The sequence below is a fragment of the Diceros bicornis genome, chromosome 4 (genome assembly GCF_020826845.1).
Source record: "Diceros bicornis minor isolate mBicDic1 chromosome 4, mDicBic1.mat.cur, whole genome shotgun sequence".
In the NCBI taxonomy this organism is placed as follows: Eukaryota; Metazoa; Chordata; class Mammalia; order Perissodactyla; family Rhinocerotidae; genus Diceros; species Diceros bicornis.
The window spans coordinates 13,985,476-14,008,113 of NC_080743.1; the positions used below are offsets into that span (position 1 = coordinate 13,985,476).

Here is a 22,638-nt window from a genome sequence, read left to right on the forward strand (position 1 = left end):
GCCCCTAACACACTCAGCTTTGTATCTTTGTTGGCTCTATTTCTCCAGCTTAAATGCCCTTCTCTTTGTATTCTTGTCGTATAAATCTGTTCAGGCACAGCTCAAGAGTCAGCTCTTTCATGCAGCTGTCTTTAGCAGCTCTGTTTGTCTCCCCACACCCCTCATAAATTCCTCAGGCACTTATTTTTCCTTCCCTGTATCTTGCACTTTGTACAGGCTGCTTTGGCTGTTTCTTATTCTTTATGTATGGTTCTGGCTGGGCAACAAGATTGGAAAGATTGGAAGCCCCTCAAGACTGTCTTACATCTCTCTGTATAGAGCATTCGGTCTATATTAGTTCCTCAACAAATATTTGTTGATGAGAATGTCAATTTTGTAAGCACTTGGAGACAATACTCAAAAGCCTTCTTGCAACTACTGGAATCTGCCTGGAGCTGATTTCTTACTTAGAAGTCATGTTTTCTGAGCCTCCTTCTTATAGGAGTCTCATAAAACCTCTTGGCAGAATTAAGCACAATCCCCTCTACCCTGAATTCAAAGCCCTTCTCCTTGGGGAAGTATCCTTTTAGCTGAAGGTTTATGGAGAGGACAGACATGCAGAGATCAGCATCACAGTTCTGGAAGCCCCCTCTTCTGCTGAAGGCAACTGTCTCAATCTCCCATCTTAGAAGGGTCCTTAACTTACCTTATTTCTGAAAGAAATACATAGCAAACCCCAGAAACAAAAGTAGTGAACACTGCATTTGCTTGTCTCAACTTTGTCACTAACTACTAGGTAAGCTAGGACAAGTCACTTCCTGCAGTCTTAAGGCTTTATTTCCTTCACTCTAAAGTGGTTGAAGAGCTCCAAAGTTGACATTTGATGATTTTTATTTTTTTCAATCAGAAGCTAGATAGATCCAAATAAAATGAGAATTGAATTTTGGTAAAAAAATAACATTCAAGACAAATCCAATTGATTTTCTGTACCTCTTCATTTCATGAGGCAAATACATCATAAATTCTCTCCTTTCTCTCCCTCTCTTTCTCCCTCTCTCTCTCTCTCTCTCTCTCTCACACACACACACACACACACACACACACACACACACACACAATTGTCTATCAAATCCATTTTTTCCAGAAATCTCTTGCATGCTGGGTTCTCCTCTATGTGGAAAGAGCTGCCAATGAAATAGGACATGGGAATAGGAAAACAGGCTGACTCCTTTTTAGATGTTTTATTTTATACAGTGAAAAAATTCTGGCTGAAATATGTAGCTAAGTTGCCTTCATTGATTTTTTTTCTCTTTTTTAATACTGAGTGATTTACCTTTTTTGAGTTGGGGTATTTGAATATAACTGGAAGTCTTTTTCTTTCATCTGTACCACCTAAAATTATTTTTATTGTTTAACAAAAATAAAACAAAGAAGTCGAGCAGTTCACCAGCTTACAGAGGTCATCTCTGAGGGTGAAATGTGGGGCTGGGGGGCATCTTCATTCTTACGGTGCTTTTCTCCTTGTGGTGACACCCTTTCTTCATCCCTGCTGCATCTTCCTTCTTACGGTGCTTTTCTCCTTGTGGTGACACCCTTTCTTCATCCCTGCTGCCGCTGTTCTTTGGCTCGCTCTTTGCTCTCCTCTCTCTTCCTGGTACCTGCCCACTCTGTCCCCTCTGTATCTCTTTGTTCTTCCTCAGAGCTCTTGCCTCTGCTTTCCGTGCTTTTCAGTACCATGAGTTTTTGAGACAGGGTGATTTGATCACTTCCTTTCTTTCCTCCATTTGAAAGCTTTCTCTGTCCTGTGTATCTTCTAGATTTCTGGTAATGTGTGTCCTTGTTGTTAGCTTTGTTCTTGTTTTGCTTTCATTTCTGCCTAATTTTTTTTAACTCTATGAGAGAAAAAGAAAGAGATTTTATCCTCCCTCTTATTCCAGGTTTTCCTCTGTTGTGTTTTGTAATGTGGTTATGCAATATGTCTTAAAATCCAAACAAGTAGTTAACAGAGTGAGTAGTGGAGTTATGCCTGACTCCTACTTTCTTTATTATAGTATTCCATATTTTCTGAAATTGTTTCATGGTACATATGTACAAATATTTGTAGTTAGAAAGAACAAGCAATGAAACTATTTCCATTTTGGCAAGGAAAACTGTCTTAATGAGTCCCTGGCTTGGAGTCCTGTTTCTAGCTCTCCGTCAAACCTCCTTTTCCTTGTATCTTCACCACCAAGTGTGACTACAATGGCTGGCTGAACTGGAGATGGACAGCAGTCCATGGGGATTGTGGAAGTGATCCGACGGTTAGCAGGCGCCTGCAGAACTGCGAGTCATGGGTCACTTCTATTGAATCCCCAAGGCCAGGGTCTTGCTGCCGGTTGTTCCTAAATGGAAGAAATGCAGGGAAATAACACCAACTGCCTCATGAAATCCAGCACCCTTAGATCAAGATGAGAACGATTTTTGAAGCTGCTAATGAGAGCAGATAAGGGTGAGATGTGATGAGGCTTATTCATTATGATAGCATCACAGTGTGATTACAGAGCGTTTTTAAAATTTTTTTATTTTATCTATTTATTCATTCATTCATTTTAGCATTCTTATTGATTACTTTTATTGATTACTGCAGGCTCATTTAAATTGCATGACGAGTGTTGCTACTTGCTAACTCTTCACAGATAACAACCTCAAAACGCAAACCACGGCAGGGTACCCAGAAACTAAGGTGGCAGGAATCAGAGACAGAGGTAACAAATGTTGGCCAGAGAGCAGGCCCATTTTTGCATGTTTGTAAAATTGTTGCCATTCATTGTATACATGTGAACATAGACATGGTATCTCATGACTAGAAACTCTTGTGTTCTAAGCACTTTGGTCTATCAGGCTGTTAATTAAATGCAAGCTTCTATCCTAAGGAATCAACTCACATAGTATGACAAATCAGCATTTCATTTATTTTTACAACAAGCATTTATTGAACAACTACTGTGAACTAAAAACCTTGCAACAATAAGTAACATAGAAATTTCCTTAAAAGTGCTTTTTCTGGTGAGGGATACACACATGTTAACAAATAAATGCAAAGGAAGATTATAAAAAAGTATTTTAGAAGAGGCAGCTATTTATAGGATACAGTAGAGAGAGAAGCTTATGCTTTATTAAACCATTTTTTTACTGTCGTGTGAACACAATTGTCTTTGTATTGAACTCACTGCAGTTGGCTGATACACATGAATACTTGCATATTGTGAGCTGTCACTGGAGGATAACTTTTTATTGCTATTTTATATTTTGGTAATTTATATTTAGTACTCTTAGTCACTTAGTTTCTCAATATCTCCTTTTCTGTATCTATAAAGTTGAGATAATAATTCATGTAGTCAATATTCAAAAAGTGTATAGGTTAAGGATATTAAAAAATATATATCAAAGAGTTGATTTAAAATATCAAGTAAGATTATGAATCTAAAAGCAATTTGAGGATATATATAGAATGAAAGTTATAATTTTTATTATTATTAGCTTGCACATGAGAAAACAAGTGATTAAATAAATGTATACGTATTATGGAAGACAAATTTATGAAATATGTGCATGTGGCAAATGGTGAGAAAAATCTAGTATCTTCTTTTTCAAAAATAAGGAATATTCTTACTCAGTTCCTAGAGCAAAGGTTAAAAGAAGTCTTGGAGGTTTGACATTCTCATGTTTGAATGATAGATCACAGATAAAGATTGTCCTAGATGCTGGGTAAATAATTGAATAAATCTAAAAATATGAAGTGCATTATGCTGAGGCCCTGGCAATACTCTCCCTGAATAATATTATTTATCCAAAGCTAAAAAGGCTTAACTATAAATACCCTAAAATTAATGTTTTTTTCCTTCCTGAAAAAGTAACTCCCATAGGATTCAGGTCAGTATTTCAGTGTAACTTCAAAATAATATTAGTTTTGATGTGTTCATGGTTGTATTGGTAAATTATTTTCCATTGAAATATCTGTGAATCATAGAGAATATCAATTTACAACAGACCTATTGCACTTGCTTCACCCTTTTCTAAAACTCCTCAATATGGAATGAAAAACCTAAATCACTTTCCTCATTTTTAAAACTCCTTTGAATGAAATTTGTAATCCTATCTCTTTTGCATTAAAGCATTTGACTGCAAAAAGGATAAATTTTCTCTGTGTCAATATGCAATTTTCTAAACTCACTTAAGCTCAGACTGTTAATAATCAAATAAGACTGAGTTCTAAGCTAGATTAAAGGACAGCTGATTGAGGCTGGCAGGAATTCCTGAAGGACCTGGAATCCACCAGAATATCACATTTGGGAAACTGCTGGTCATTGAGGCTATGGCTTGTGAGTTAAAAGGACGTTACTTTCTTTTAGAATGAATTAACCAGTGTTATTACTGAGGTATCCTGAGTCACAATTTTTTTCATTTAATGAGGACTATGTAACTCAAGAAATCAGGGTCAACATTTCTGTTTTACCTGTTTGTGGTACATCAGCTGTGATTTAATACAGTAAATATTGGAAATAAGCCCTTAACCAAAAACACAGTGGGTATTTAAATGTTAGGGCTTTTTTTTTTTTAATCATTTAATGAATCTTTGGCTTTGTAGCACGCACTGTGACAATTATTTTTCTTACATTATTTCATTTAATCCTTACAATAATTTCATGAGGAAACATATTACTCCCCTCCACACATGCACATACACAGGAGAATTGAGACATAGAGACATTATATACAATCCAAATTTATTTTTGTCTAAGATGATATACACATATTTGAGGAATTTTTTTAATTTACAAAAGTTTCCCCATTTTAAAAACTGAAACAACTATTGATTAGGGCGTCACTATTTTTAGGAACTGAACCATTGCATATTCTAGGAATTTTATCTCCAATCCCCAGTTCAGGTAGCACGATGGGAAGTGGACTCTCGCTCTGACCAGAGGTTCAGGGTGGGTGGGCTTCGCTCTGCACTTGGCCGACCTGCTCTTACTATTGTCAACACAGGGTTCTTTTTTTTTTTTTTTAAGCATTCTTTTTTTTTTCTTTCCCTTTTTCTCCCCAAAGCTCCAGTAGATAGTTGTATGTCACAGTTGCACATCCTTCTAGTTGCTGTATGTGCGACGCGGCCTCAGCGTGGTTTGACAAGCGGGCGTCAGTGCGCGCCTGGGATCCGAACCTGGCCGCCAGTAGCGGAGCGCGTGCACTTAACCGCTAAGCCACGGGGCTGGCCCCCAACACAGGGTTCTTAAAAAGCCTTTTACCCATAATCTTGTGTGACTCTGTGTACCCACACCAATGGAAAGTGCAATTCCACAAAATGAGCAAAAGCTTCTTGATTTCTTTCTTTAATTTTTTTCCTTCAGTCTTCACATCCTCAGAGGAAATGTATTTTGTAAAATCAAGTCCGAATGAAAAAGCAAAGCTCCATCTAACAGAAGAGAGGACCATGTCCTTGGAGGTTGATTTCTCAGCTCCAGGTCTCTCGAGAGAATGATTCACAGCCCTTCCTCTGAAGCACAAGATTCTCAAGTTGAGAGCTCTGTTAGGTGTCATATCAGTGCCTCTTGGCACCCTGTTCAGTAAGATTTTCCCTTGTCTGATAGTCCTCACAATCAGGTGTGCTTTCTGCTTTCCAAGGTGAACTTGTTCTCTGATAAATATATTATTGATTTACTCTTAGTGTCCAATGAAGCCTTTTTTTTTTAACTTGCTGAATTACTCATTACATAAAAAATACACGCAATTTTACCTTAGTAATAAGACTGATAATTTAGTTTCATTTGGAACTTTTTTCATTTTTGTATTTTCTCAATTTCTTAAAATCAATTCCAAGAATTTACTTGGTTAATAATAGCTCCTCAATAAGCATTTATTTAAAAAATAAATGTCAAAATATAAAGACCTGACTATTCTAAGTGTGACAAAGGCTTAATTTAAACTTATTTTTGCCTCAGATAACTTATCTTCTAAATTTTTGAACCAAACCTTGGTACTAACCGTTCAAATACTGATGACTTGTCATCCGTCAGAGGGGAAGGGGGGAGGGAGGAGGGCGAAAGGGATAATTCGGCACATGTGTGTGGTGATGGGTTGTAATTAGTATTTGGGTGGTGAACATGATGTAATCTATGCAGAAATAGAAGTATAATGATGTACACCTGAAATTTATACAATGTTATAAACCAATGTTACTGCAATAAACAAAAAATTAAAAAATAAATAAACTATTGTAACATCAATAAAAAAACTTTTTTTTAATTAAAAAAAAACAAATACCGATGACTTGTCATCCGTTTAGGAAGCCCTTACAATTTTCCTTAAATAATCCTAGCATCATTGTATGAGATGCTATCAAACAACATATTCTGACTTTCTAATAAATTATTTAATTGCATTTAAATCCTATAATCGCTGTCTTTCTCCTTAACGTTCTTGTATGAGATTCACAGCTATAGCCTCTGCCTTCCTTATATGAAGTAGAACAGAATCTTTTTATTACTTTATCTCTTTCTCTCTCTCGCCTCCTTTTATATCATTAAGCACTCCATGCTCCAACAAAACAATATTTTAAGCTTCTCTTCTTGCCTTTATGCTCATGAATGCTTTTTATTCTACCTGTAATTTGGGTTCCCACCTTGCCTCCTCCGTACCTCTCTGCTGGGCCAAATCCAGGGCTTCCTCGAGGCTCAGAAATGGCCCCTCTCCACAAACTCTCCCTGCTATGCCCAAGCCTGGGCAGAGGGCTTACTTCTTTCCTCTGAGCTGTCATATTTCTTGAGTACTGGCCAGATTGTAGAATGGAGTTACTATTTGAATAAATGTCTCCTGATCTGCTAGAATGGGAGCTTTCTTGCGATCAAGAGGCAGTTTTATTCTTTTTGTATCTGCAACACCATGAGCAATAAATATTAACTCGGAAATCAGAAAAGCTATGGTATGATGAGCTATATGTCCCGCAGTTTACTTTTTCTTCTTTGAAATAAGGATGCAATTGCTCCTTGCTACATACTGTTTTTAAAGGCTGAAGTGGATACTGAGATGTTGTCTTTGGAAATGTCTGAAGGTTTTCCATAGTAATACAGTAACTCTTCCAGAGTAATTCTGCCATTGTAACCCCTTGCCTAAACTGTTGGTCAAGATAAGGATGTCCAGGTGAGGATATGAAATGTCAGTGATCTTTGGTTTTCCTGTGACAGCTAAGAGGAGAAGCGAGTCCTGGAGAAATGGGGCAGTAAAGTCTTAGCAAAAGAGTTACTGTCAAAACTAAACTAAGCTGTTTCAAGAAACTGTTAACTCTCCATAATATATATAGCTTAAAATAAAACCTATTGTAAAGAAATGAAAAAATAAAGTTTGTTTAAAAAGATTTGGGGCTTTGAAAAGCTGTGTTTTATGTTTTTAATTTCTCCTCATACGCTTCAGTAACTCTTCAGGATTTAGGAGTTTGTAAGGGTTTTGGTTATTGCTGCAGGTTGAAGCCTGTACTTTTACAAAAGTATACCATCTCTGAAGCTCTTTATGTCCTCTCATCTACTCACTTTCATTTCTATTCAGTTGCCACTAAACCCATTTGTGAAACCAAATAAAAATACGATAGTATACATGAAGTTAGGGAAATCTGTCGAGAGCAGAGCTGTATTTTTCTTATTTGGATTCATGCAGTTAGTAACCATTAGTTAAGCGCCAATGAAACGTAAGGTACAGTGCTGGACACTAAGAATCCAAAGGCAAATGAGAAAAGGAGCTTATAATACATCAGACTGTAACAAGCACCTAAATGGTGGTGTAAACAAGATCCTCTACTAGAATAGAGGACAGAATTAATTCTGACTGATCAGAAGTAGCTTCTACTTACCAACAGTGTGACCTTGGACACTTTACTTCATCTCTCTGTGCATCACTTTTCTCTTCTGTAAATAGAGATGATAAGATACCACCTCATAGGATTTAGTGGAGATTGAATTAGTTTATGTGTTGTATGCTTAGAACAGCCCCTGACACCTAGAATGTGCTCAATAGAATATAAATGTGATTGGTTTCACAAAGGATATTCTGGACTTGTTGAGAAAGGACTTCCCGGGCAGAGGTAACAGCCTGAGTAAAAACACAGAGGCATGAAAGTATGAAGTGTGCTGGAGGAGTTCAGAGTTGGTAGAACTTTCTTTTAATGGAAAATATTGAGGAAAATATGTCCTAGAAGTGGGATTAGGCACCAGATAAGAGAGAGCATTGTAAGCCAGATCAAGAATTTTTCACCCTGATGTTTATAGTTTCAAAAAGTGAGTTTTGTGGCAAAAAATGATGTTTTATTGAAGAAGTGTAGCCAAAGAGCCCATTAAAGTTAGTAACTGCTTACTACAACATCCCAAGTTCAAGATGCTGGGGCCAGGATGGGGATATGCTGTCCATGGGAAGGCAACAAGGACCAGGATATGAAAGCAGAGACTATACCAAGGGCAATAGACACACTTTTTCCTTTCCTAGAAAATAGAGTTGTATTTGATAAAATCTTATTGTTCTTCATCAAATTCTGTTTTAGATTTTTACCTTCAAACCACCCAGGAACATTATAGCCTCATATACTATAATTGATTAATTTTATGACTCACTATTTAAATTAAATGGAAATTTTAAACTTATTTTTTATCATGAGAGTCCCTGTCTGGCAGTAACTAGGCAGAGAAAATAAGATAAAAGATGTACTTTTTTTCAGTAGCTGCTGAGTAGAAAGAGAAACAAAAAGCAACATGGACACCAAACCTTAAGGCATATGAGAGAATGTGGATTTGCTCAACCCAAAAGGTTGAACAAAGATGCATGTACCTATAATTATTATTCTAATGATAATAAATATCATTTGTTGAATCCTTACTATACGCCATGCCCTAGACCATGTATTACACACATTATCTCGTTTGATCACCTCAATAACCCTATGAGGCAGGTACAATTATTGCCTTTATTTTACAAGTAAGGAAAGTGAGCTTCAGAAAGATTATGTTACTTGCCTAAGGTAGCAGGGGAAGGAACTATAGGGGGAAAAAATGTGCTCAAGGCGGGATTCAAACCTAGATTTGATTCTAGAGCCCACACACTTAGCTGTCCTATACTGAGGACACCCAAAAAATATTAGCAGGGAACGCTATGTGAAAAGCTGAACAATTTTACATTGAGACAAATGCCATTATTCTTCATCAAATATGGTTCTTTAGTGAAGATCACTGAGGACACACATTGGAAAGGTAAGCTTCCCTTGCTGTGCGTCTCGATCTTCAAAGCAGTTTAATTTCCCTAAACAATCCCTTGATGGTCTCTCACTTATCAGTTCATTAGAGCCTCTTGTCATCCCATTTAGGCCGCTCTAGTCCACTCTAATAAGTACTCATGTGCAGGTGCATGGAACAAGCAGCGTGACTGAGTGCAAAGAACCTCAGAGTCAGACTGGGACCTCTAATTGTGTGTCCTGGGTGAGGTGAAGTAACATCAGTTGTAGTTTCCCTTCCATCATGCGTTGATGTCCATTCCCCTTTATGATCTAATGATTAGTTAGCTCTAAATTTGGCCATCTGGATTTATCTACGGAAATACTCCATTCCAAGCTGATTTATTCCTCCTATCTCAATTGTCTCCTCTACCAGTTGATGGGTACTTAGAAGATACACGCCGATTTGCACATTTCCACAAACAAAACATAAGCATAAAGGTAAACCTGATACCTCCCAAATAATACAATATATTCTATAACCAAAAATAAGTGTTTTTCTGATTTTTCTCTCTTTTGGAATATCCACATCACCGTTTGCTTTCATTAGCGTGACATAGTTCAGAGTTGATGAGATTGGTTTTAATCCATACACGTGCAAGAGGCAATCTATCTGTGTTGTGATATAACTCATCTCAGGCTTTAGTGAGCCATGGTGTGGACTAGAGAAGAAAATATTAGATTCTTCTTTTTGCTCAGTCGACTGGGAACACAGTATTTTTTCCATCTGTTCCCAGTGAGAGATCTGTTACTGATGAGAACTCCCTGACTTGTGGTCAGCCTGATGTTATTCTCATACCACCCAGCAGGGTGAGTGGGCATCTTGACACTGCTCCTTTTAGGACCTCTCTTTTGACTTTCACCAACAAAAAATGTGACTGCCCATCCAAGTACGTATTTCTTTAATGGAATTTAAGACTCAAAAATTTGCATAGAAACAACTTGGCTATTGCTCTTTCATCAGACTCCTGGGGAATTCAGCTCTCATTTTTTCACACACAGGACTGAGGAGGAAGATCAAAATGGTCTCCTACTGTGTTTAAGATCTTTTCTTTTTTCTCTTTAAATTACTGGCTTTCTGTAACTTTCTCTGACATCCATGATCTCTGACATCTATAGTCTCACAATTATGATTACTCAAGATTTCTCATTTTTGAAATCTCCATTTCTGAAGTCTTGAGAGCACCAACTTGGTTTTATTCCAGCACATTTACTGGTGTACTTTTTCATTATAAGGTCCAAGTGTCTTGGCCAAACCAAAGCCAAAGGCAGGCCTGTCATTGTTAATTCAAACAGTTCCTGGGTCAGGTGAAGGCAGTGTGATTCAGCGTGGCCTTAAAGAGTGATGGCTCTGTCAGTTCATTCAGCCTGGAACTGGGAGGGCTCTGCCTCGTGTCTGCAAGATTCCCTTGCAGAGTACAGGGCAGGACTTCCTCTTAGAAGTGCTGACCAGGGCAGGGAGCTCATGGCAGGGCAGAGGCAGGCCCTCCGTAATTCCTAGGCATCTTTCCCCTTCCCTACCCCACCTCCGTCAAGAATCCTTACACCAAAATGGATCTTACTTTCTATTTGCAACAGCTTTGTCTCAAGTGTGAGGGAGACTGTGGTTTAGCTTTCTTGGCCTTGTCAGATTTTTAAAGTATAGTCTGATGCTCTATAAAAATTATTTTATGAATTTTGAAAGAAAATGATTTGAAAATGAAGATAATATGACAGAAAGTAGCCTTCTGATCTTGCCTTATGCATTACAGAGGTCAGGTTCCCACCCGGGAATGATGGCATGAGAATTATATTTCAGGTAAATACTGTTTACTCTTGCTCTCTGGGAGACTCTATAATGGATCCAATGTGGCATCTTAACAACTGTGGAAGTGTAGAAAATAGTGTTCCCAATTATTTCTCCACACAAGTTTTCACTAGAGTAGTTGAGACCAATATTTCCGGTAACTGGAATTGACTTCCTACTTCTTATAGAATCAGAAGCACCGATGTTGGCACCTTTCTAGAGAAGGAGAGTTAACTTTTAATTTATGATAAACTTGGCCAACTACAGCCTTCATTGTGTCCACACCCAGAGATTTTCCTTTCCCAGGGAGTCAGCTGACAGCTACTAGCATGCCAGCTGGTCTTAGCATTCATCTCTCTAAATATGAGTCAGACTATAGACCCTTTGAGTTAGATAAAGGGATATTAGAAGATTTTTTCTCAATTTATCCATTTTTCTGAGGCTAGAGGAAAGAAAAACCCCTGTATGCTCTAAATGTGTTCCCTAATTCTCCCAGACAGCTTCTACAACATTTGTCTACCCATTTGTTTAAAAATTTTTACTCAGTACCAATTCTGGGTCATGTACTGTGCTAGGCCTACAGTCCAGCTAGAGACAGGCAAGTTCATGAAACACTGTAGTGAAACTGGAGAAGTTTTCAGGAACCACCTCACAAAGAGCCCAGTATGCCATTCTAACTTTGAAAATAATTTTGAAATTCCCTGGCAGATAAAAATGGCAATAACGTTACCATAAATTTGCATAGGACCGTTATTTTCTAAACTATTTTCTTGGTTTTGATGTCATTGGATTTCTACTTCCACCCTGTGAAGTAAGGAGAGGAAGTCCTTCGGTCTTCTGATTACCAATAAGGAAAAGGAGGCTTGTCTAAGGTCACACAGCTAGTGAGCGACAGAGCAGCCATGAGAACCCAGGCTGTGGGTTCCTAAATCAATGATATTTCATTGTTCAGTCTCTACTTCCTCACTTTGAGTGTGGGTGGTGGGTATTTTTGCTAATGACCTCTTGCTCAAGGGCAGAGTGCTTATGTTATCCGAGGACGACTGGGTCATCTCTCTGTCCTTGGTAATGCTCACCACAGTGCCTTCAACCCAGTCAGTGCTCAGTAAATGACTTTCTGTGTGATGTCTTTTATACTGGCTGGATTTTATATCATAAGTCCCCTTTATTTTTATCCTTAGGGGAAAAAAAACATGAAAAAATCAATGAGAGGAGAAACTAGCTGGCCAATGTGTGAGCAGAGATTAGATTTTCTGATGCGTCCTTAGCATCCTAAACACCTGGGGATGTCCTTACCCTCGCAGGTACTATCAGGTGCATAGGATAGGGTCTGGGCTCTGGGAGGGAGTAACTAGTGTTCATCCTTCTCCACTTACGCTGCTCCCTCTTCTCTGGAGAAATGAACAGGGACAGCATCGAGCAGTGATCAGAGTCACAGCAGAGAGTGGTCCTGCCTCTCTCTCAACCAGGCGGCCCGTCTTGTGTCCTCCGCTTATTAGCCTGAATCAAGATTCCCTCCCTCTCATTATCAAAGACCTCAAGCTTACTCAGGCCCCCCCAGTCACCCCGAACTCAGAAGATTTTGTTCATCAAACTACAATTCTTAAGCAATGATTTTTTTTATTTCTCCATTTTGTCAATCAAAGGCATATAAAAATGCCAGGCAGAGCTGCTGATTTGTCTGAAATCACCAGTACTGACTAGAGAATTCTAGTCCAAAGCAAAGCAAAGTGCTGTTTGTAGTTAGTATGTACAACCTTATCATTGGTAAGTCCAGAATTTCCATTAAGCCTTGTCGGCAGTTGAAAATGTTTTCCATCTTGGTGAGAACTTCAGAGACTACGGAGAACCATTTAGGATGTGAGTTGGGAGCATCTCCTCCAGAAAGTGTCCTCTAATGCCTGTGCTGGGCCAAGTATGTCAGAGAACCCTGCATATAACACTCTCAGTGGTGTTCAAAGTGTCATCCAGATCAGCAGCATCAGCATCTCCTGGGAACATGTTAGAAATGTAAATTCTTGGACCCTGCCCCAGACCTATCAATCAGGACCTCTGGCCTGGGGCCCTGCAATCTTTGTTCGTAAGCTCTCCAGGTAATTCTGATGCATGCTCAAGTTTGAGAACCCCTGCACCTTACAAACACATCATATCAAAACTATCAGCTTATATGTGCCTCCATGCTGGACTGGAAGTTGTTTGAGGGTAAAGACCATTTATTTTTGTATCCACAGTATATATACACACCGTGCGGGGTGTGTGTGTGTGTTACAAAATTGAGAATATTCTTTCTTTGAGATACAGATATTCTGTGATATGGTGTTTGGTGGCTGTGTAGCATCTTATTGTATTGGTATACCAAAATTACTTTAATGCTCTATTATTGACAACATGGAGTTCTTTCTTAAATTAATTTTTCAATGAAAATAATGCATGCATATACTTAGAAATCTACTTAAAAATAGTAGCCCATCCACCCCTCCCCACTCCTCCTCCTTACCTCTAGTGGCAATCACTTCTCAGTCCTATACATGATGCTATTTATATATCCACGTTTCAAAATAACATACATCTACTTCTCTGATGTCTCAATTTTAGACATTTTCTATTAAATTCCTGTGATGGCAGTTGACAATTTACCTTTCTCTTGTCCCCACACATGTTCTTTATCCATTCTTCTAATATAGCTTTATCATAATTTTAGTTAATGCGAAAGTTATATTTAAAATTGTATAAATATTATTCATTGCAAAGCCAAGAAATATGCTATGGTTATGTTTCTTTTCTTGGAAAACTCTTTTTTTGAGTGATATTAGGTGCCTTGTATTTTTAGTTGCACAGTTTTTTAAACAGTCCATCAACACTGCCATGTGCATGTCAGTTTTTTCCCCCTAATATCCAAATATATGGCCACACGGACAGATTGTCCTCCAAGCGTCTTGTGTAGTTGTCATTAAAAGATCCCTGCATCACACCTATGTTGGACTTCTGGTTCCTGGATCCTTGTCGTTCTCTTCTTGGTTGATGCCCTCATTTTGCTAGATTACATCTTCTAGAAGCTTCCTAAGAAAGAGTGAATAAGAAAGACAGGTTTTTTGCATTTTTGTCTGAAAGAATCTTTATTCTACCCTCATACTGGATTGATAGTTTCGTTAAATCTAGAATTTAGCTGGGAAATCCTTTCCCTAAGAATTTTGGAGGAGTTATTCCATCATTTTCTAGTTGGGAGGTCTGATACTATTTTGATTTTTTGCCCCTTTGCACCTGACCTGATTTTTCTTGTTAGAAACTTTAAAAATTTTTCTTCATCTCTGAAGATATGATATTTCGATGTGATATGCTTAAGTGTGGGTCTTCTTAAATGAATTGTGCTAGGCTTCAGAGAGCAGTTTGAATATGGAGACTCCAGTTTGTTCTTACACTCTGGGAAGTTTTCTTGAATTATTTCTTTGATAATTTCCTCCTATTTATTTTTTTCAGTTCTCTTTCTGGAACTTCTGTTAATTTTATATTAGATATAATTTTGTTTTCTAGGTTTCTTTTCTTTCCAACTTTCGTCTCTTTTTCTTTTATTCTGCTTTCTGGCAGATGTACTTAAATGTATGTTCCAATTACTAGGTTTTTAATATTCAGCTATTAAATTTTTCATTTTCAAGAATTCTTTTGCATTCTCAGATTGTTTCTGCTTCATAACAACCTGTTCTTATTTTATTCTTCTCTTATTTACATCATGTCATAACATTTTCTTCTGTTTCCTGCACATATTATGTATGCATCTTACTTTTTACCATTTTTTTTCTGTTTGTCTTGAGTTTTGGCTTTCATTTTGGAAACTTTCCTCAATGTGTGGCAATCTTCTGCTGCTGATTTATATTTAAGAATAAATCAAAGAATAAGGCTGATTAAAAGTTGTGTGTTGCCTATGAAGCTAATATGAAGGTCAAAAGACAAAAGTACTAAAATTATCTGTTTCCATGATAAGAGGGTAACAGATACACATGCACAACAAAAGAGATTAGATATGATATCAAAAACATAAAATGTGGGAGGCCGGCCTGGTGGCACAAGTGGTTGAATGCGCACACTCTGTTTCAGTGGCCCGGGGTTCACAGGTTCGGATCCTGGGCATGCACCTACACACCGCTTGTCAAGCCATGCTGTAGCGGTGTCCCATATAAGGTAGAGGAAGATGGGCACTGGTGTTAGGGCCAATCTTCCTCAGCAAAAAAAGAAGAGAATTGGCATCAGATGTTAGCTCAAGGCTGATCTTCCTCACAAAAAAAAAAACAAACATAAAATGTGGGATTAGGGGAGTAAAAGAGTAGAGCTTTTAGCAAGAGGTCAAACTAAAGAGACCATCAACTTAATATAGATTGCTATATAAGTAGGTTATTATATATGAACTTCATGGTAATCACAAACCAGAAACTTACAATAAATACACAAAAAATTAAGAGAAAGGAACCAAAACATAATACTAAAGAAAGCCATCAAACGACAAGGGAAGAGAGCAAGAGAAGAAGAAAGGGACAGAGACGAACTAGTAAAACACCCAGAAAAAAAGTAACAAAATGGAGATAAGTACATTCTTAACAATAGCTACTTTAAATGTCAGTAGACTAAATCCTCCAATCAAAAGGCATAGGGTGACTGACTGGATAAAAAAACGAGACCCATATATATGCTGCATACCAGAGACACACTTCAGACCTAAAGACACTCACAAACTGAAAGTGAAGGGATGGAAAAAGATACTCCATGCAAATGGCAATGAAAAGAAAGCTGGGGTAGCAATACTTACTCAGACAAAACAGACTTTAAAACAAAAACTGTAACAAGAGACAAAGAAGGACACTACATAATGATCAAGGGAACAGTCCAACAAGAAGATATAACACTTGTAAATATCTATGCACCCAATATAGGAGCACCTAAATATATAAAGCAATTATTAACAGACATAAAAGGAGAAATAGACAGGAACACAATAATAGTAGGGGACTTTAACACTTCACTTACACCAGTGGATAAATCATCCAAACAGAAGATCAATAAGGAAAGATTGGCCTTAAATGAAACATTAGACCAGTTGGACTTAGTAGATATATACAGAACATTCTATCCAAAAACCAAAGAATACACATCCTTTTCAAATGCACATGGAACATTCTCTAGGATAGATTAGGCCACAAAACAAGTCTCAACAAATTTAAGAAGATTGAAATAATACCAAGCACCTTTTCTGACCACAATGGTATGAAACTAGAAATCAGCTACAGGAAGAAAATCAGAAAAGCCACAAATATGTGGAGATTAAGCAAAATGCTACTGAACAACAATTGGGTCAATGAAGAAATCAAAGGATAAATCAAAAAATACGTGGAGACAAATGAAAATGAAAATTAAAATACAACATGCCAAAATTTATGTGATACAGCAAAAGCAGTTATAAGAAGGAAGTTTATAGCAGTACAGCCCTACCTCAACAAACAAGAAAAATCTCAAATAAACAATCTAACAGTGCACCTAATGTAACTGGAAAAAGAAGAACAAACAAAGCCCCAAATCAGTAGAAGGAAGGAAATAATAAAAATCAGAGCAGAAATAAATGAAATAGAGACAAAAAAAGAAAAAAATCAATGAAACCAAGAGCTGGTTCTTTGAAAAGATAAACAAAATTGACAAACCTTTAGCTAGACTCACCAAGAAAAAAAGAGAGAAGGATCACATAAACCAAATCAGAAATGAAAGAAGAGAAGTTACAACGGACACCTCAGAAATACAAAAGATTGTAAGAGAATACTACAAAAAGCTATATGCCAACAAATTGGACAATCTAGAAGAAATGGGTAAATTCTTAGAATTATATCACCTTCCAAAACTGAATCAAGAAAAAATAGACAATTTGAATAGATCAATCATCAGTAAGGAGATTGAAACAGTAATCAAAAACCACCCTAAAAATAAAAGTCCAGGACCAGGTGGCTTCCCTGGTGAATTCTACCAAACATTCAAAGAAGACATATTACCTATCCTTCTCAAACTCTTCCAAAAAATTGAAGAGGGAGGGAAACTACCTAACTCATTCTACAAAGCCAACATTACCCTGATACCAAAACCAGACAAGGACAACACAAAAAAGAAAATTACAGACCAATATCACTGATAAACATAGATGCAAAAATCCTCAACAGAGGCTGGCCCGGTGGCATAGTGGTTAAGTTCGCACACTCCACTTTGGTGGCCCAGAGTTCACAGGTTCGGATCTCAGGCATGGACCTACGCACTGCTTATCAAGCCATGCTGTAAAATAGAGGAAGGTGGGCACAGATGTTAGCTCAGGGCCAATCTTCCTCAGCAAAAAGAGGAGGATTGGCAACAGATGTTAGCTCAGGGCTTATCTTCCTCACCAAAAAAAAATCCTCAACAAAATACTAGCAAATTCAATACAACAATATATTAAAAAGTTCATACACCATGATCAAGTGGGATTTATCCCAGGGACGCAGAGATGGTTCAACATCCACAAATCAATCAACGTGATACACGACATTAACAAAATGAAGAATAAAAATCACATGATCATCTCAGTAGATGCAAAGAAAGCACTTGACAAGATACAGCATCCATTTATGATAAAAACTCTGAAAAAAATGGTTATAGAAGGAAAGTTCCTCAACATAATAAAGGCCATCTTTGACAAACTCGTAACTAATATCGTCCTCAATGATGAAAAACTGAAAGCTATCCCTCTAAGAAGAGGAACCGGACAAGGATGCCCACTCCCACCACTCCTATTTAACATACTATTGGAAGTCCTAGCCAGAACAATCAGGCAAGAAAAAGAAATAAAAGGGATCCAAATTGGAAAGGAAGAAGTGAAACTCTCACTCTTTGCAGATGAGATGATTTTATATATAGAAAACCCTAAAGAATCCACCAAAGAACTTTTAGAAATAATGAATGAATATAGTAAATTTGCAGGATACAAAATCAACATACAAAAATCAGTTGTGTTTCTATACACAAACAACAAAGTAGCAGAAAGAGAAATTAAGAATATAATCCCATTATATATCCCAATATAATCCCTATCACAACAAAAAGAATAAAATACCTAAGAATAAATTTAACCAAAGAGGTGAAAGAACTGTATACTGAAAACTATAAAACATTGTTGAGGGGTCGGCCCCATGGCGCAGTGGTTAAGTGCACTCACTCCGCTGCTGGCGGCCTGGGTTCGGATCCTGGGCGCACACTGATGCACCGCTTGTCAGGCCATGTTGTGGTGGCGTCCCATATGAAGTGGAGGAAGATGTTAGCCCAGGGCCAGTCTTCTTCAGCAAAAAGAGGAGGATTGGCATGGATGTTAGCTTGGGGCTGATCTTCCTCACCAAAAAAATTAAAAAAAAAACATTGTTGAAAGAAATAGCAGAAGACACAAAGAAATGGAAACCTATTCCGTGCTCTTGGATTGGAAGAATTAACGTAATTAAAATGTCCATACTTCCTAACGCCATCTACAGATTCAGTGCAACCTCTATCAAAGTTCCAATGACATTTTTCACAGAAATAGAACAAAGAATCCTAAAATTTATATGGAACAACAAAAGACCTCAAATAGCCAAAGGAATCCTGAGAAAAAAGAACAAAGCTGGAGGTATCACATTCCCTTATTTCAAAATATACTACAAAGCCATAGTAATCAAAACAGCATGGTACTGGCACAAAAACAGACAACCGGATCAATGGAACAGAATTGAGAACCCAGAAATAAACCCACACATCTTTGGACAGCTAATTTTCAACAAGGGATCCAAGAACATACAATGGAGAAAGGAAGTCTCTTTAACAAATGGTGCCACATGCAAAAGAATGAAAGTAGACCATTATCTTACACCATATGCAAAAATTAAATCAAAATGGATTAGAGACTTGAATGTAAGACCTGAAACCATGAAACTTCTAGAAGAAAACATAGGCAGTATGCTTTTCAACATAAGTCTTAGCAGCATATTTTCAAGTATCATGTCTGACCAAGCAAGGGAAACAATAGAAAGTAAACAAATGGGACTACATCAAACTAAAAAGCTTCTGCACAGCAAAGGAAACCATCAACAAAACGAAAAGACAACCTAACAATTGGGATAAAATATTTGCAAACTATGTATCTGATAAGGGGTTAATATCCAAAATATGTAAAGAACTCATGCATATCAACAACAAAAAAACTAACAACCCAATTAAAAAGTGGGCAGAACGTCTGAACAGACATTTATCCAAAGAAGATATATAGACGGCCAACAGGCACTTGAAAAGATGTTCAACACCACTAATTATCAGAGAAATGCAAATCAAAACTACAATGAGGTATCACCTCATGCCCATCAGAATGGCTATAATTAACAAGACAGGAAATAATAAGAGTTGGACAGGATGTGGAGAGAAGGGAACTCTCATACACTGCTGATGGGAGTGCAAACTGGTGCAGCCACTAAGGAAAACAGTATGCAGATTCCTCAAAAAATTGAGAGTAGAACTACCATACAATCCACCTATTCCACTGCTGGGTGTTTATCCAGAGAACGTGAAAACATGAGAGTGTAAAGGTATATGCACCCCTATGTTCATTGCAGCGTTATTCACAATAGCCAAAGCTTGGATGCAACCTAGGTGCCCATCAAGGGATGAATGGGTAAAGAAGATATGGTATATATACACAATGGAATACTACTCAGCCATAAAAAACAATGAAATCTGGCCATTTGTGACAACATGGATGGACTTTGAGGGTGTTATGCTAAACAAAATAAGTAAGAGGGAGAAAGTCAAATACCATATGTAAATAGAAGATAAAAATGACAAGAAACAATCACATAGAGACAGAGATTGGGTTGGTGGTTACCAGAGGGGAAGAGGGAAGGGAGGAGGGTGAAAGAGATGATTAGGCACATATGTATGGTGTTGGATTGTAATTACTCTTTGGGTGGTGAACTTGATGTAATCTACACAGAAATCGAAATATAATGATGAAAACTTGAAATTTATATAATGTTGTAAACCAATGTTACCACAATAAAAAAAAAAAAAGAAAAGAAAGAAATCTGTGTGTTGAATGGAGGGTTTTGTGTTCACTGTAGCTTGGTTTTGCTGAGCCAGCTTTCTTGGAGGACTCCTAGTCTAGTACATGTAGTGTTACTCTAGGGAGACATTTGATTTCTCCAGGAAACACCCCCGTCTCCTGGGGACATAATCTTTGTTGCTAGGATGCTGAGGATCTCGCCATTGAGTGTGCAGATTTGGGGGTTTCAGCCACAAAGTTTCAGCCATACTTTTCATTGTGCCCACTGCTCTCTTTATTTCAATTACTCTAGAAGAGCACTCTTAGCCTCCTCTCTGAGGGAGGAGCACAGTTGCATGATGGTTCTCTTACTACTGACTTTGAATCAACACCCCACCCCTTTTTAGCCTAGTAGTTTGCTTTGCCTTTTAGGGTACCTTGGATTCTTAGACTGACTGTTACTATCCCTATACATGATTATTGCTTGAATTTCCAGAGCCTTCTTACCCTTCTGTATAAAATGCCAACCTCACAGGGATATCATAAGGATTGAATGAATTACATATGTAAAAACACTTTTTGAACTAATTTTAAAGCACAATACAATTCTACAACAAAATTGTGATTTCTCTGTGTGGTATTAAATGAGACCCTCATACTTTTCCACGAGCACGCCCATTGCTACATTGCTGCAGGGTTTGTATGGTCTCTTGCACTTCACAAAGTGCTTTTACAGGTTCCTAAAGGCAGAGGAGAATGAACTGGCCCTTTCTGAGTGTGGTAGCTAGTGAGAAATTTCTTTTAAGTCTTGTATAATCTTAAAAATACACGTGGATCTTGCATTTTGCTCCATAATGTATCTGTTTTAATATAAAAGTAATGTTCTTAGATCCCTTATCGTGGAGTGAACTGACAATTCAGGAAGATGTACTGTATTATTTCTGGGATTTATGTACCTCCTAGTACATCTTTAAATATCCCTTGGAGTGCACATGCCTCTGCTTAAGTTGTACGGAAACAACCTCTAAGGCATCAGTTCTGAGAAATTTGGTTCCTTCCATTTCCTTATTTTTAAACTTAGATTCAAGGTGGACTGACAAGTTAAAATTGTGTCCTTAGATAATAAGGCACCGCTGTCTAATGGAGAAATATGGGGATAGATGGAATTGACTGCTGGCTGCTGAGGGGAGTGGCTTATTACAGGTATGTAAATACGCTTGCTCCCTGTTGCTATACCAAACAATAAAAATTGCCAGAGGAGTGGAAAAGAAAATTAGCAGTGTTTCCATATTGTGGGGGAGAAAAGTGGTGACACTGGAAACAGAAATTATAGACTATGCTCATTTAAAAAATACAGATAACAAAATGTGAACTTTGTTGAATATGCAAAGGCTGTTTTATTTTCTAAACGTCCACTAGAAGAAATAGTATCCCATATTGATTGTTTTAAAATAGAAAAACTGGCTACTTCTATAAGGTGTTTTAACATTGGCAGTACAATGGAGTAGTTCCAATAATTTTCTCCCTTCTTTAATCTCCCTCAGTGCCTTACTCCTAGTCATTCTAAGAAAATATCCCATCTAAGTGAAAACCATGTTCATGCTTAGCATACACAGTTTAGATACAAAGCCTCTAGACCCCTTTCAAACATGTTGCTACCCCTAAGCACTTCCCTCAGTTCTATATAGAACTTCTAGAGTTGCCATGGGTGTGTGTATCTGTGTCTGTATTAAAATACACATGATATAAAATTTACCATTTTCACCATTTTAAAGTGTACAATTCAGTGGCACTTAGTACATTTACAGTGTACAATTAGCACTACTATCTGTTTCAGATCATTTTCATCATCCAAAAGGAAAAGCCATACCTCGTAAGTGGTTACTCACTATTCTCCTCTCTCCAGCCCCTAACAATCACTTATTAATCTGCTTTCTGTCTCTATGAATTTGCTTACTCTGGATATTTCATGTAAATGGAATCATACAATATGTGGCCTTTTGTGTCTGGTTTCTTTCACTTAGCATGATGTGATCAAGGTTCATCCATGTTTTTAGCATGTATCAGTACTTCATTCCTTTTTATGGCCGAATAATGTTCCATTGTGTAGATATACCACATTCTCCTTGTCCATTCATCAGTTGATGGACATTTGAGTTGTTTCCACCTTTTGGCTATTGTGAATAGTGCTGCTATGAATAGTCTTGTACAAGTCTTTGAATACCGGTTTTCAGTTCTTTTGGGTATATACCGAGGAATGGAATTCCTGGGTCATATGATGATTGCGTATTTAACTTATTGAGGAACTGTCAAATTGTTTTATACAGTGACTGCATCATTTTACATTTCTACTAGCAGCGTATGAGAGTTCCAATTTCTCTATATGCTTGCCAACACTTATTTTTTTTCTCTTTAATAGCCATCCTAATCCATGTGAGGTGGCATCTCACTATGGTTTTGGTTTGCATTTCCATAGTGACTAATGAGATTGAATATCTTTTCATGTGTTTCTTGATTTATATATCTTCC

At 37.5% G+C, this 22,638-nt stretch overlaps 1 protein-coding gene across 8 annotated transcripts in view; it reads left to right on the top strand.

Annotated features, from left to right (window-relative positions):
- The window catches only part of ST6GALNAC3 (ST6 N-acetylgalactosaminide alpha-2,6-sialyltransferase 3), a 501,804-nt gene that overhangs the window by 329,012 nt on the left and 150,154 nt on the right, over positions 1-22,638 (top strand). The window contains exon 4 of one of the 8 annotated variants that reach the window (XM_058538320.1): positions 5,367-5,733. The exons of the other annotated variants lie outside the window; for them this stretch is intronic. Coding sequence (XP_058394303.1) covers positions 5,367-5,415 — 49 coding nt within the window. The 3' untranslated portion in view covers positions 5,416-5,733. Of the gene's footprint in view, positions 1-5,366; positions 5,734-22,638 lie in introns of those variants that run through there. 8 annotated transcript variants of the gene reach the window in all.